At 33.2% G+C, this 16932-nt stretch overlaps 1 protein-coding gene across 11 annotated transcripts; it reads left to right on the top strand.

Annotated features, from left to right (window-relative positions):
- The first annotated feature begins 1361 nt into the window (after nucleotides 1-1361).
- Nucleotides 1362-12769, top strand: LOC133039949 (putative disease resistance protein RGA3). Of its 11 annotated transcripts, none has more exons than XM_061119095.1 (8): nucleotides 5034-5217; nucleotides 5385-5493; nucleotides 5651-6023; nucleotides 7166-10131; nucleotides 10581-10623; nucleotides 10768-10836; nucleotides 11140-11197; nucleotides 11309-11840. In XM_061119095.1, exon 4 carries the CDS (start codon nucleotides 7171-7173, stop codon nucleotides 10111-10113), a length of 2943 nt encoding a protein of 980 aa, XP_060975078.1. In that variant the 5' UTR covers nucleotides 5034-5217; nucleotides 5385-5493; nucleotides 5651-6023; nucleotides 7166-7170; the 3' UTR covers nucleotides 10114-10131; nucleotides 10581-10623; nucleotides 10768-10836; nucleotides 11140-11197; nucleotides 11309-11840. The 11 variants fall into 11 exon arrangements, 8 of the variants coding, with proteins under 8 accessions (XP_060975071.1, XP_060975072.1, XP_060975078.1 ...); XM_061119091.1 differs by having other exon boundaries at nucleotides 10581-10669; XM_061119093.1 differs by having other exon boundaries at nucleotides 10577-10623.
- Nucleotides 12770-16932: the final 4163 nt, after the last annotated feature.

Raw genomic sequence — 16932 nt, 5'->3', positions numbered from 1 at the left:
CTATGATGTATGTCATGTTGTGTTTATCAGATAAGTAACCCCATAATGCAAACTGTGGTGCCATATATTTTCTGCAACAATAAAGTTTATTTACTTACATGTTAAATAATGATTTTTAGATAAATATTTGATGTTGTAGCTAAATTAAAAAAAGATATAATTAATTAAATTTTTGGTGGCTTTATATCTCTTTGTACAATTTGGTGGTTGAGTTTTTCCAATCTAATAATATTCAACTGCCCTTACCTCACTTCAATGCCCTTGTTTCGATCTATTGAAATAGTAGAACTCGAATGTAGCTCAAAGGCATTAGAAGATAGGTTGAAAATGATGAGGTGAAGGAACATTCAGAGGGTGTTGAGGCAGACAACACTCAGCCAAACATTTCATTGCTCGAGTCCATCACGATCAATACCTCTAGCGATTTGACATCAATTCCAAACAAGTGCAGAAAATTGCAGTATTTTCATATTGAGGGTTGTCCTAAGGTTGAAATTGAAGTTTGTCCATTATACATGTGAGTTATCTCTTTTTATCTCTCAGTTTTGTTAATTAGATTCATTGGTAGTGTAATTTTCATATCTGTTAATTCTTTTTTCAGTTTGTGTAGGGATCAACATTGCAGTGTGATGACATAAGTTGAAGCATGAATCTCCATGGATTGGATGGGTTATATATTTATATCAGAATCTGTTGTTTAATATCTTATGACTCTCACATACTGTACAAGTTAGTTAGTATCAAAACACTTCATTCAAAAAACAGATTTTTCTCATTCTCAATATCTTATGTCACTTTCCAGGCTATAACAAGTCTAATAACAAACTGAGAAACTGAGTTCTTCATTGCTCTACAATGTAATAACTCTATTAATGAGCAACTAATTAAACAATATAAATATATATATATTATATATATATATCTTCTTGCACTTGCATGAGAACAAGCCTTTTAAGATGAAAGTGACTGAGCCGATGACTCCTCATGGCGGCCGGATTGAGAAGCTTATGATGGAGGAATCATCACCTTCTGTTGGTTATGGTGATAAGGATTAGCAAATATACTAATGATAATCCATAATGATGAGTTGGAACTGATTGGACCAGTTAGCAAGACATTAAACTCAAGTTTGACTTGAACTTTGTTCAAAATTCTCTGTTTATAGCTGGTACAAATTAAAAAAAAAAATCAATTGAAAATAATGATAATATTTTTAATCAATTAATTAATAAGATTTGAGGCCGGCCAGAAAAACAACATGATTTTGTTTGTATTATGTATATAAAACAGAGTTGGTAGACATGATTAGTCAACCTTTTTATGATTATCTCTTATTAAACTTGTTTGTTAACTAAGTCAATAAAGTTAGATAATATGGAGCTCTCAACCGTGATGTCAGAAGAAGTTAGCACTTATTCATTGCTATAAATATTAGATAAAAATGAACTTCCTTTCATCTCACACCACACCATTATAAACAGAAGAAAAGAAAAATTTAATACCCTTTTGAGTTCTATTCCTATTAACCTTCCTTTCTCATACCTTTTTTTTTAGTGAAAATGGCCGAAGGAGTTTTAGTTGACGTTGCTGGAAGTCTTGTTGAGATGCTGCTTTCTGCAGCATTCGAAGAGATTGGATTGCTTTATGGTGTGAAAGGTGAGTTTCGAAAACTTGTTGACACGACTGAAGTAGTCAAAGGTGTACTTGTTGATGCAGAAGAGAAGATGGCTGTTGATAATCAAGTCAAAGCTTGGCTCAAACAGCTTGGAGATGCTTTTTTTGTTGCTGATGACTTGGTCGACAAGTTTCATAACAAACTTCTTCAGCGTAGAGTCATGTCTGGGAATAAGTTTACCAGACAGGTACGTCTTTTCTTCTCCAGCTCTAATCAGCTAGCTTTTCGATTTAAGATGGGCCAACAGATTAAAGATATAAGAGAAAAAGTAGATCATATTAGAGTCAATAGAAGTTTTCATTTGGATGTTCGTCGTCCAATAGAAACAACAGTTGCTAGTAGAAGTAGTGTGAGAGAGACCTACTCATATGTGAGGGAAGAGGAAGTTATTGGGAGAGAGGATGAAAAGAGAGAGATTATTCGAATGTTGGTGGAAATGGAGTTTGGGGAGGATGTGTCATTCATTCCAATGGTAGGGATTGGAGGGTTAGGCAAAACCACACTAGCTCAATGTGTTTTTAATGATGAAAGAGTCCAAAAACATTTTGAACAAAAAATGTGGGTGTGTGTTTCTGATGTTTTTGATGTGAAATTACTTGTGGGGAAAATTCTAAATTCTAATGCTTCTAACAGTCTAGAAAATTTACAAAATGAACTTAGAAGTAAGCTAAGTGGAAAGAAATATCTCCTAGTGCTGGATGATGTTTGGAATGAGAATGGTGAAGAATGGCATAAGTTAGAGACGTTGTTAAAGTGTGGGGGAAAGGGTAGTAGAGTCTTAGTAACCACTCGTAGTGAAATGGTCGCTAGAATAACTCAGAGTACAATTGGGCCAATTAAAGTAAAGGGTTTGAGCGATGACATATCTTGGTCCTTATTCAAAAGAATGGCGTTTAAGAAAGGTCAAGAGCCAGTGGAAGGCTCAAAAGGAAAGGAGCTAGGAATGGAGGTTGTCAAGAAATGTAAGGGAGTTCCTTTGGCCATAAGAACAATAGGAAGATTATTGCAAGAAAGGTTATGGCAGTCTGGAGACCCGCAAAAGGAGTTATCAAGGTTTTTGAATACTGAGTTTGCAAAAATAAATCAAAATGAAAATGATATCTTGCCCACCCTCAAACTAAGTTATAATCATCTCCCATCACATTTGAAGCATTGTTTTGCTTACTGTAGATTGTTCCCAAAAGATCATGAAATTGATGTGATGGAGTTGATACAGTTGTGGATGGCACAAGGATTTATAAAATACTTTGATGACAAAAGCCAGTCTCTAGAAGAAATTGGTTACGAGTATTTTATAAATCTACTTTGGAGATCATTTTTCCAAGAGCCAAAAATAGATGAATTTGGTGATATAATGACATGTAAAATGCATGACTTTATGCATGATCTTGCAATTAAGGTGGCAGGATCAAATAGTGTCATAATCGATCAAAATTCTAAAATTTCTGATGAAAAATGTCTCCACGTGTCATTACTAAATTTTGATCTTGAAACCAACAACTCACTCAAGATTTTCGAATTCTTTTCTCAACCAAAAAGACTTCGAACTTTACTTTTAGATAATTGTGAAGGGTTGAGCTTCTCAAAACTAGAGGGTTTTTTGTCCAAGTTTAAGTGTCTACGAGCTTTGAGTGTACCTTTGGTATTGCCAAAGAATCTGTGTGAATTGGAACATTTGAGATATCTTAATCTTTCTGGTAATTATAATTTAAGAGTGCTTCCTAGCTCTTTAATAAGATTACAGAATTTGCAAACTCTGAATCTTAAGAATTGTGGAAACCTTGTTAGATTACCTCATAACATGAAGAAATTAGTCAACTTAAGGCATCTTATGATTAAAGGATGTATTAATTTGAGTAAGATGCCCCTTGAATTTGGGTATATGAGTTCCCTCCAGACACTAGATAGATTTGTTGCATCTAAGTCATGTGGATTTGACGAATTGAGGAACCTTGTTAACAACTTACAACAACGAAGCTTAACAATTGAAGAACTCGGGCATACCAACTATTCTGCATCAAAAACAACTTCAAAGGGAGTTATTTGTGAAGGGAAGCATAATCTTCAATTGTTAAAGTTAGACTGGGAATTTGTTTTTGAGTATAATAATAAGAAGGTGGAATATTATGAATTTTTCCTTGAGAGTTTGCAGCCACCTTCTAGTGTAAAAGAGTTGCAGGTGAGGCATTTCATGGGTGTGAGATTTGGAGGTTGGGATTCTTCATTAAATAACCTTGTTAAATTGGAGTTAAACATGTGTCACGAGTGCCAATACCTCCCAAAATTAGATCAATTACGTTTTCTTGAGGAACTTGATATTTATAGGGTTGAAGCAGAGTACATGTGCTCCTCTGGTGAAGATGATGATTTTGACGCCAACTTGTTCTTTCCATCCCTGGTGACTCTTCAAATTAGATATTGTTTTAATCTCAAGTGGTGGTGGTGGAAAAAGGAAGTGGATGGGAATAATGAGTTTGTTAGATCATTTCCCCGTCTTTCTAATCTAACAATCATCAACTGCCCTAACCTCACTTCAATGCCCTTGTTTCCATCTATTGAAAAAGTGAAACTATTTAATATTAGCTCAATGGCATTAGAAGATACGTTTAAAATGATGAAAGGAAGCAAGGCACACAACACTCACCCAAACATTTCATTGCTAAGGTCTATCCATATTGAACACTGCCCCGATTTGACATCACTACTGGTGGAAGGGATTGATAACCTTGCTTCCCTTGAGTCTATCTTGATAAAAGACTGCCCCAATTTGACATCAATTCCCCACAACTTCAGAAAAGTGAAGAATTCTATTATTAGCCGTTGTCCAAAACTTGAAGAGACATAATGTAATTGAAGTTTCTATGTGAGTTTATGTCTTTCTCCCTCTAATTGTTAGGGTTTGATTAGATTAACGTGTTTATGAAGCATAATGCATGCATTAATTTGGAAAACAGAAATATGTCAATTTGTATTATTCATCCTTCTGAACCAATGGGGGGCCTGCTAACCACATTTTAATTTTATTTATAAGTTTGTTTTTTCATTTGTGCTTTTCTTTTCCACTTTAATTTTTGCATTTTATTTATTTTACATGTGGATTTGCTATATATGTTTGTGGTTTTAATGAGAACATTGGATCAAATTAAGAGGAGAAAAAACTTTGGGAAGACTTTGAAATTAAGAGTGTTCATTTTTTATTTACAAACTAGTTTCTTTCTTGCTTACATACATGGATGGAAGTTGATAATTGATCAACATATATTATTGCATTAATTGTGAACCAACACTAAAAAGGGTAAATTTGTATATATTATATATAGCATCCACTACTGTATTTTTGACATCAATTAAATTACAGGTGAACTTGAACACCAATGGATGTCATATAATAATATTGTATACATGTAGAACAATATATGAATATGGATATGGCTTTCTCATCCTCACCTCTGTTGTTTGAAGATTGGAACTTTGTGTTGGAACAACTTTGTCCGAGATGGTCAGAAGACACTGATTTGCATAATGGCATGTCTCTTCAAATGGTATCATCATCTTCTCTTTGTTTATTATTATTTTTCCTAATTCTTAATATTAAATTGTGTTCTGCAATCCTCAAATTCTTATTACATTAAAGGGATTTTTCTTTTTCATTTTAACAGTGAATTTTATTTACTGTATATGGGATTTCTTATACAATGTTTGTTTGTAGTTTTTAAAACTCTGGGAAGACTTCCGTTGAAGTTATTGGGCACTGTTTGCTGTCAAATATGTATTGATATATTCATGAAGAGAGAAAGAAAGAAAACTTCAAAGAGCAAGTATGTGACTGGTTGTATACCTATTATAAACTAATTTATAATGTTTGATTCACTTTTACTTGTGTACATATACAAGAGAACTCTAATATCTATCTATGCATACTGCTTTGTTTTGTTGTTGAGTTTAATTGTTCACTGTGAATGGTTCATTTCATAGGTTTTGATTCTACACAAGAGAAATGGTGGAGAGATGAATTGCAGAAAGATGGTCAGACCCAAAAAGAACCAGTCCTTTCGGAGTCTCATTCTTCCATTTCAACAAATTGGTGTTGTCAAGAATTTCAGGGAATGGTTGGACTCAGCACACAACACTCAGCCAAACATCACTACTGGACGGGATTGCTAACTTTCCTTCCCTTTGGCACATCGATATATTGAATTCGCCCAAATTGAGATAACTACTGAAAGGGGTACCTTCCTTTCATTCAGAATGTCTGTATATATAACTGCTCCAATTTGACATCAATTCAGGACTTGAGCAAATTGAAGGATTGTTACTTTGACATCAAGTAAAATGAAAGCCGAATAAGGTAGTTAACTTGTACTACTAATTAATTGATTAATTAATCAGTATTTTTACTTTGTGTATTCAGGTGTTATACATATGTGTATAAATATATATATATATATATATGGATGTTGTTCCTAGAGAATGAAGTGAAGTATCTTTGTTGTTCATCCTGTTTCCTGTAATGTAATAAAGATGTAATATTCTTGTTGTAAATTACTGATGAGTCTATATAACATATTCAAGTATATATAATCAAAACACTCTCAATACAAAAAAACAGAGTTTTCTCACAATAACACACTTTTCAGTCTATAACAAATTTAACAAACTGAGAAAATGAGTTTAATTCTGTACAATCCGATCAAAGGCTTAAAAGGGAAACTAACAATGAGCTGTTAACAATAAATATATATATATATATATATATATATATATTTATAGACAATAACAGCCTTTAGAACCATGAATGCATGCTAGAGCTATGACAACTAGTATGCAAATCATTTGTTTTGTGAAAGAATCTCTTAGGAAGAAGGTTCTTTTGAGAGGCGAATTTGGTAATAGGAATATTTTGTAGTAGTTAATCCTTAAAACCACTCAATTAACTTTTCTACTTATAGAAAGTCTGCTGTTATAATCAGATTGGTTATCAGTTACTAGCTATTTCGAGTATAGAAATTAAAAAAAGTTTTTGACTTGAACTTTGTTCAAAATTCTCTGTTTATAGCTTGGTACAAATTATGACTAATGAGATGAGAATCGTTGTGTACCCGTTCTAAGTCAGACAAAGATTAAAGGATAATCTCAAAAAACAATTAAAAAAAATCAATTGAAAATAATATTAATATGTTTAATCAATTAATCAAAAAGATTAGAGGCCGACCAAAACATCATGGTACAGGTTGAATCTCAATAATGCTAATATGCTCTACCACCTAATCCTCCCCTATTGGTCAATGTATATTTATATATAGCTAGACATGATTAGTCAACCTTTTTATGATTATCTCTTATTAAACTTTTTTGTTAACTAAGTCAATAAAGTTAGATAATATGGAGCTCTCAACCGTGATGTCAGAAGAAGTTAGCACTTATTCATTGCTATAAATATTAGATAAAAATGAACTTCCTATTAACCTTCCTTTCTCATACTTTTTTTAGTGAAAATGGCCGAAGGAGTTTTAATCAACCTTGCTGGAAGTCTTGCAGAGATGCTGGTTTCAGCAGCATTGGAAGAGATCGGATTGCTTTATGGTGTGAAGGATGAGTTTCGAAAACTTGTTGTCACCACTGAAGCAGTCAAAGGTGTACTTGTTGATGCAGAAGAGAAGATGGCTGTTGACGAAAGTGTCAAAGCTTGGCTCAAACAGCTTGGAGATGCTTTCTTGGTTGCTGATGACTTGGTGGACAAGTTTCACACCAAAATTCTTCAGCGTAGAGTCATGATGTCTGGGAATAAGTTTACCAGACAGGTACGTATTTTCTCTTCCAGCTCTAATCAGCTACTTTTTCGTCTTAAGATGGGACATCAGATTAAAGATATAAGAAAACAACTAGAAGATCTAAGAGTCAATAGGAGTTTTCATTTAGATGTTCGTCCAATAGAAACGATAGTTGGTAGTGGAAGTAGTATGAGGGAGACCTACTCCTATGTGAGTGAAGAGGAAGTTATTGGGAGAGAGGATGAAAAGAAGGAGATTATTCAAATGTTGGTGGAAAAAGATTTTGGGGAGGATGTGTCATTCATTCCAATAGTAGGTATTGGAGGGTTAGGAAAAACCACACTAGCTCAATGTGTTTTTAATGATGAAACAGTTGAAAAACATTTTGAACTAAAAATGTGGGTGTGTGTTTCGGATGATTTTGATGTGAAATTACTTGTTGGGAAAATTGTGAATTCTAATACTTCTAACAATCTTGAAAATTTGCAAAAGGAACTTAGAAGTAAGATAAGTGGAAAAAAATACCTCCTTGTGTTGGATGATGTATGGAATGAGGATGCTGAAGTATGGCATAGGTTAGAGATGTTGCTAAAGTGTGGAGGAAAGGGTAGTAGAGTCTTAGTAACCACTCGTAGTATTAAGGTTGCTAGGATAACTCAGAGTACAGTTGAGCCAATTGAAGTAAAGGGTTTGAGCATAGACATGTCTTGGTTATTATTTAAAAGAATGGCATTTAAGAAAGCTCAAGAGCCGGTGGAGGGCTCAAAAGAAATGGAGCTAGGGATGGAGGTTGTTGAAAAATGTAAGGGAGTTCCTTTGGCCATAAGAACTATAGGAAGATTATTGCAGGAAAGGTTATGGCAGTCTGGAGACCCACAAAAGGAGTTGTCAAGGTTTTTAAATACTGAGTTTGCTAAAATAGATCAATATGAAAACGATATCATGCCCACCCTCAAGCTAAGTTATAATCATCTTCCGTCACATTTGAAGCATTGTTTTGCTTACTGTAGATTGTTCCCAAAAGATCATGAAATTGATGTGATAGAGTTGATACAACTATGGATGGCACAAGGATTTATAAAATACTCTGATGACAAAGGCCAATGTCTAGAAGAAATTGGTTATGAGTATTTTATAAATCTACTTTGGAGATCCTTTTTCCAAGAGCCAAGGACTGATAAATTAGGTTATATAAGGACATGCAAAATGCATGACCTTATGCATGATCTTGCAATTAAGGTGGCAGGATCAAGTAGTGTCATAATCAATCAAAATTCTAAAATTTCTGATGAAAAATGTCTCCATGTGTCATTAGTAAATTTTAATCTTGAAACCAAAACCTCACTCGAGATTTTCGAATTCTTTTCTCAACAAAAAAGACTTCGAACTTTACTTTTACATAATTGTGAAGGGTTGAGCTTCTCAAAACATTTTTTGTCCAAGTATAAGTGTTTACGAGCTTTGAGTGTACCTACCTTGGAAATTAAGGTGTTGCCAAGGAATCTGTGTGAATTGGAACATTTGAGATATCTTAACCTTTCTTGTAATGACAAATTAAAAACACTTCCTAGCTCTTTAGTAAGATTACAGAATTTGCAGACTCTGAATCTAGCATGGTGTAGAAATCTTGTACGATTACCTCAAAACATGAAGAAATTAGTCAACTTAAGGCATCTTATGATTAAACATTGTTATAGTTTGAGAGAGATGCCCCCTGAATTTGGGTATATGAGTTCCCTTCACACATTAGATACATTTGTTGCATCTGAGTTGAGTGGGTTTCATGAATTGAGCAACCTTATTAATAACTTAGAAGGAAGCTTAACAATTAAAGGACTCAGTCACACACAAAAAACAAACTATTCTGCATCAAAAATAACTTCAAAGCGAGTCATTTGTGAAGGAAAGCATAGTCTTCAATTTTTAAAGTTAAAATGGACATATGTAAACAGAGACGAAATGTCACTTGAAGGTTTGCAGCCACCTTCCAGCCTAAAAGAGTTGAAGGTGTCATGTTTCAATGGTGTGACATTTGGAGGTTGGGATTCCTCATGGAATAACCTTGTTAAATTGAAGTTGTGGGTTTGTAACAGGTGCCAATATCTCCCAAAATTAGATAAATTATGTTCTCTTAAGGAGCTTGAGATTCGTTGGGTTAAAGCAGAGTACATGTGCTCCTCTGTAGAAGATGATGATTTTGATGCCAACTCGTTCTTTCCATCCCTGGTAACTCTTCAAATTTGTATGTGTCCAAATCTCAAGTGGTGGTGGTGGAAAAAGGAAGTGGATGGGAATAATATTAGATCATTTCCTCGTCTTTCTAATCTAACAATCATCAACTGCCCTAACCTCACTTCAATGCCTTTGTTTCCATCTATTGAAAAAGTTGAACTTCGTAGGAGTAGCTCAATGGCATTAGAAGATACGTTTAAGATGATGAGCAAAAGGAAGGCACACAACACTCACCCAAACATTTCATTGCTCAAGTCTATCAAGATCATTTACTGTCAAGATTTGACATCAATACTGGTGGAAGGGATTGAGAGCCTTCCCTCCCTAGAGTATATGCGTATAACCAACTGCCCCAATTTGACATCAATTCCCAACAACTTCAGAAAAGTGAAGAATTCTACTATTTCAGATTGTCCTCATCTTGAACAGAGATAATGTAATTGAAGTTACTTTGTGAGTTTGTCTTTCTCTCTCTCCCTCTTTAATTGTTATTAATTTGATTTCCTTGAAAATTAAACAGAAACAGGTCAATTATATTGAGGATTGCTATTGGGCACTAGTGCTGCCTAACACCTCTAGATATGTCGTTTTGCGATTGGCTAGTGATACTCTCTAAAAGTTATTATATTAAACTATATGGGTCCTGATACTTATTTGGACCAATAGCGATATTGACACATAGAAGGGTGCTAGGCACTACTGGTGACTTTTAACATTTTTCATTTATATTATTCATCCTTGTGAACCAATGGGGGCCTGCTAACCATATTTTAATTTTATTTATTTTATTAGTTTGTTTTTTCATTTGTTGTTTTTGTGAGTGTCATGTATACAAGTAGTTCAATATATGAATATGGATATGGTTTTCTCATCCTCACCTCTGTTGTTTGATGGTCAGCAAGCTTAAGAGGCAAAACGGAAGCGGTGTTCTATTCAACCAGAAAGGTGAGGAGCAGAGATATTGTAATTGATGTTTTCCCTTGCTGTACATGTGAGTTTGTCTGTTCTTTCTCTTTTTTATTGATTTATAATTGTGTATTTTATGTAAATATGTAATATTTGATTTCTTATTATGTTTGATGGAACAAGATCAAAGAGGTGTCCAAACTCTGGGAAGGCTGCATTGAATTAATTCAAACTCTCACAGGGCAGAGATCGGTAAGTATTAATTCTTCCCTTCAAATGATACCACCTTCTTCTTTTGTTTATTATTATTTTTCCTAATTCATAATATTACATTGTGTTCTTCAATCCTCAAATTCTTATTACATTAAAAGGGTTTTTCTTTTTCACTTTAACAGTGCATTTTATTTATTGTATATGGGATTTCTTATACATGTTTGTTTGTGGTTTTCAAAAAGAGAATATCACAAAATTAATTATTTGATGATGTTATGTTAGTACCTTTTATAAACTAATTAATGATGTTTGATTCACTTTTACTTGTGTGTATATATACAGCTTTATTATTTCAATCATAAGATATGGTGTGAACTGTGAAGAGAATGTTTCACACTAAGTAAGAAATGACTCATTACAAACTTTTAATTTCTATCTATGCATAATGACAATAATAATAATAATAATCACAGTGCTTTGTTTTGTTACTGAGTTTAATATTCGGATGTAGCTCAAAGGCATTAGAAGATACGTTGAAAATGATGAGGGGAAGGAACATTGAGGGTGTTGAGGCACACAACACTCAGCCAAACATTTCATTACTCAAGTCCATCATGATTTATACCTGTAGCGATTTGACATTTGTTGGGATTAAACTCACTTAACATGTCAAATTAATATGTTCATCTATTTGTTCATCAGATAAATCTGAAGAAAGCTGCTGCTATCTATAATAATTGGCTTTTAATACCAACTTAAAGGGGACCCACTAACAACTATATATAGGGGTTCCTTTATTCTCAAAATGAGAGTTCTGAGTTTTAATCTCCAAAACTCATACTTTAGATTCATTAGAGAGAGAGTCCAAGATCATAGTGAGTGTGTGTGGAGGGATGTAATGGGAGTATCACTCTTGAAGTGATTTCCCTCAATGTGAGGCATTTTTTTGTAATACTTTACTGTGTTGAGTTGTAATCTTGGGCTCATTCTATTGTGTACTACTCACTATTCCTATTCAATAAAGATCCATCATTCATTCATTATCAAGCTAAGTTTTCTTTGTTTATTTTTCAATTAAGTTCAAGTTTTGATTTTGTGATTGATTTTAGTTTTGAATTGTGTTTCTTGGACATTGTTATTGCTGTAACAACCGGTTTTGAGGGTGAGGTTTCACCACAACATCACTGTCCCAATTTCTGTATATATGACTGTCCCAATTTGACATCAATTCCAGACAAGTTGAGAAAATTGCAGTATTTTCATATTGAGGGTTGTCCTAAGGTTGAACGCAGATACTGAAATTGCAGTATTTTCATATTATACATGTGAGTTATTATCTCTTTTTATCTCTGTGTTTTGTTAATTAGATTCATTGGTAGTGTAATTTTCATATCTGTTAATTCTTTTTCAGTTTGTGTAGGGATCAACATTGCAGCGTGATGACAAAAGTTGAAGCAGGAATCTCCATGAATGGGTTATATATTTATATCAGAATCTGTTGTTTACTATCTTATGACTCTCACATGCTGTACAAATTAGTTAGTATCAAAACACTTAATTCAAAAAACAGAGTTTTCTCACTCCCAATATCTTATGTAAATATATATATATATATATATATATATGTATATATATATATATATGAGAACAAGTGACTGAGCCGATGACTATTCATGGGGGCCGGATTGAGAAGCTTATGATGGAGGAATCATCACCTTCTGTTGGTTATGGTGATTAGGATTAGCAAATATACTAATGTAATGATAATCCATAATGATGAGTTGGAATTGACTGGACCAATTAGCAAGAAATTAAACTCAAGTTTGACTTGAACTTTGTTTAAAATTCTCTGTTTATAGCTGGTACAAATTAAAAAAAAAATGAATTGAAAATAATATTAATATGTTTAATCAATTAATTAATAAGATTAGAGGCCGGCCAAAAAACAAATGATTTTGTTTGAATTATGTATACAAAACAGAGTTGGTATAATCCCCTCATATTGATCCCTACTATGTCTTCTTTTGTATCAAGTCAGCTCCCTCTTTTAATTGTTGTAATTTTATGTATGTCAGTAGAACTTGTAATTTTGTTACCCATAATGTGGCTAATTAGGCTTTTACCCACAAGTTGTACGGATTTATTCCGGCCTCGTTGTTAGGTTATTTTTAGTATTAATTTTAAATTAAGTTTAGTATATTTTTAATTGAGTTTTAATCGTGTTTGGAGCATTTTTACGCTTGTTATCTTTTATTTTTGCAGATTTAAAATAGAAGAAGATTAGAAAAATATCAGAGAAAAAGATGAGAAAAAGATAAAAATATCATGATATTTAAAATAGAGAAAACTCTGCAAGAAAATAAAGCTGAAACTTCAAGCCTGTATTCGACTGTCTTCTGTTTGGATTTTGGAAAAAGTCAAAACATAAAAGTTCTAGATCTCTCTTTTATCTTTCCGGAACATCTTGAATCGTCCAATTCCGAGCAATATTGAGAGAGTTATGGCCAAAATACTATCAGTCAACGTAGCAGAAAAATCACTTCCAACACGGGCCGCGGCATGGCTTTAGCATGCCGCGGCCCGCCTCCCTAAACAGCACAAAAATCGTATTTTTATCTCACGTGGGTGTTGGGGGTTTCCTAGTTCGAATAGGCATTTAACATGTGCATTTTTCCATCTTTTTAGTCCCTGAATGCCTATATAAAGAGCAGAGGAGAGTTGATTTCATCAAGCAATTTCAGAGAGAAGAAAGTGAGAGTTCAGATACAGAGTAGAGAGATCAGCTGCAATACTGGAGACATACTGCTCAGGGTTTTTCAGCATTCTTCTTTTCTTCTCTTCTTTATTTTTCATCTCTTTTCTATTAGTTAATATGTGTATTTGTGCTTCAATAAACATGAGTAACTAAACACTTTATTAGGGTTAGATGGATATTGTTTGATATTGTTTATGGTGTTAATATGATTAATTTTCTCCCTAATTTCTATGTATTCTATTTTATTTGTGCTTAATTACTTTTAATTGTCTGGCCACCAATTATCTGTTTATGATTTTGATGCGAGATCTGAGAAGTGAGTGTCAAATATGCTATAGTAGAATAGAACTGAATTTCGATATAGGACGAGAGTACCTATATGGTTTAGATAGCTTATAGGGTTTCTGTGTTTAATGCTTGTTGCATGTTAACTTTATCACGAGAGTAGAAAGTTTACATGTAATTGAGGTTTATATATCTGAGAAGACTATAAATTACCTTAGTAAACCTGCTATTGCATAGGAATTAATATTAGGAAAATAATCATATTAGGTCATATTCAATAAAAACAATTGAAATCGACACCCTACTTTATTAACTATTAATTTTCTCGAATCGTTGCTTCCAACTATTTTTCTTATACTTCATTGTTTTTTTTCTTCCTATCTTTCATTTAATCAAATAGAAGTAAAAGTTTAGTTTTAACGTACTTAACTACACTCCCTGTGGGATCGACTTCACTCCTCGTGAGTCTACTACTTTAAACGATACGTATACTTGCGTGTGCAAAATTATCGCAACACTCGTCTGTTCCGGAGGATCTCTTATGTAATGATCGGGAGGTCTAACGTTATTTAATTGAATGCATAAATACGCTTATTTTCAAAAAAAAAAAAACAAAAGATCAATGTGCGTTTCTGATTCTTTTGATGTGAAAATGCTTGTTGGGAAAATTGTAAATTTTGATACCTCTAACATTCTAGAAGATTTAAAAAATGAACTTATAAGTAAGCTAAGTGGAAAAAAAAAAATACCTCTAGTGTTGGATGATTAACATGTAAAAGTAACCGATCCAATTTAATCAACACATATTAATAAATAAAAAAAATTATATATACAATTAACATTTTAATGTAAAAAAATATTAATTTAAAGTTTAATACATATAATGCAATTATATTTTGAAACTTAGTAGATCAATCCCTATGTATATTCTATTTTTATATATAATTTTTTTTTCTACATACAATTTAAAACAAAACTAAACATTTCTTCATACATATAATTTTTTTTCTCTTCCTTTGAATTTGTTATTTCCTATTTCATTTATTTTAATTTATTGTTGAAAACATAAAATAACAATGATTTGTTTTATTTTGTTGCTAATTATGTGAAAGAAAAAACATTATCTTCATAAAAAATTAAATAATTTAATATTAAAAAGTAACCAATATTTAAAACTAATAGCCGATCTAATCCGCACTTTTGCATATTGGATTAGATTATATTTGAGCTATTGTGCAGATTGAATTGGATCAAAAAAAATAAAATTCGCACTTAGTGCAGATTGGATGCACTATGAGAAAAATAATGCGAATTGAATTGGATGAACACCTATAATAACATCTGAGTTAGTCGAGTGGGTTTCATGAATTGAGCAACCTTATTCACAGCTTACAAGTAAGCTTAACAATTGAAGGACTCAGTCACTGTAAAGACCGCTTAGTTTAATTTGGAAATTAGCAGCTAATCACGTTTAATTATGAAATTATTTATAGCTATTTAAATAATTATTTATACTGTTATTATTGAATTCAGAGATGCATTTTTATGTCATTTAGTAGTTCTCATAATTTTGCATTTTCGGTGCTCGATATTTTGGAACTCGGTGTTTGGCTCAGTAAAAAATCACAACTTAGTATGTTAGTAGTTTAGGGCGGTTTATTAGACGTTAGAAATGTCGGGAATGGCCGGGAATTTAGAATTTCCCAAAAATACCCCTTTAGTGTTTATTTATGTGAATTTAGTGTGGAGGGACAAAATGGTCTTTTTGCCCCATTATTATTTTGTCTTCTAGTGATTTTAATAATTGAAAAATATATGTGTAATTGGTTGTTATTTGGCTGAAAGTAAAAGTGTTAAGTGCCTTAAAATTCCACTTTATTCATATTTTCAACACTTAGAAAAAAATAGAAAAATTTCAAAAGCTCTCTCTCTCTCTCTCTCTTTTCCTCTCTCTCTTTTTCGGCCACTTGAAGCAGCAAGGAAAGTGGAGTTTTCTCTTAATTTTCAAGTGATTTTCAGCAAGATAAAGTGATCCTAGTGGAGGTATTTCTTTGTCTAGTTTTCTTACTTTGTTTTCTTGAAAATTTTGATGAAAAAGATGAGTAATGCATGATGATTTTGATGATGTTGCTGCTGTTAATTGTTGTTGTTGTTTCCATGATTAAAATGTTGATTTAAGTAGGTTTAATTAGGTTGAATTGCATGCTAGTTATTCTTGCTCTAGTTGGATAGATTTCTTGTTAAAAAGTTTGGTTTTCAAAGAGAAATTGTGTGAATTTGTGGCTGTAGTGTTTGCATGAATTAGGGTTAGTTTTCTGCAGTGTTATTATGCTTGAATATGAGTTTGAATCATGATTTGGATGCATGTTAGTTGTTTTTAACCAAGTTTTTGAGTTTAGAACTCAAAGCTTGGGCTTTAATGGTGATTTTCGTTTCTTTACATTCTGGGTGGATTTGATGCTTTAGAAATGTTCTAGGGGTTGTATAGAACAGGTCTGGAAGTATTGGTTTGGTTTGGAGTTGTTTTGAGCAAAGTGTGGAATTTTGAAAATCTGCCTGCGAGGAACCGGAATTCCGGATGGGGTTCTGAAATTTCCCAGAACCGGAATTCCGGTTGGGCAACCGGTTTACCGGTTGGGGAAAATTCTGGAACCCTAGTTTTCCTCGATCTTATGTTTTTGGGGTATTGCCATGCTTTTTATCGACAGGGAAACTTTTAGTTCCTAGTTTAAGTCCCCGGGAAGTGATTTAGCGTATCACTTATAGTGTTGTGATTTTTATGGTTTAGGAGCCTGTAATCCGCCGCGCAGATAGTTCCAGTCAGGTTGACCGGCACACCTGAATTCGGAATCCAGGTAAGATTAGTATAACAGTATGCATATGTAGATTACATGTTTAGCGTGCATGTAGGAAGCCTGTTAGATTACATTAGTTATGTATGTTGGCTTCGAACCATCCAACTGAGTCACGTCGGTACAGGCTGGAGTATGACCAGCAGCCGGGGTATGATCGGTTCGACCGATCAGGCTGACACATTAGGTTGGTGGTTCCGTACTATTTGACGTATCACGTCGGTACAGGCTGGAGTATGACCA

This window comes from Cannabis sativa, chromosome 7, assembly GCF_029168945.1.
Source record: "Cannabis sativa cultivar Pink pepper isolate KNU-18-1 chromosome 7, ASM2916894v1, whole genome shotgun sequence".
In the NCBI taxonomy this organism is placed as follows: Eukaryota; Viridiplantae; Streptophyta; class Magnoliopsida; order Rosales; family Cannabaceae; genus Cannabis; species Cannabis sativa.
This window is presented reverse-complemented; position numbering and strand designations above follow the sequence as displayed.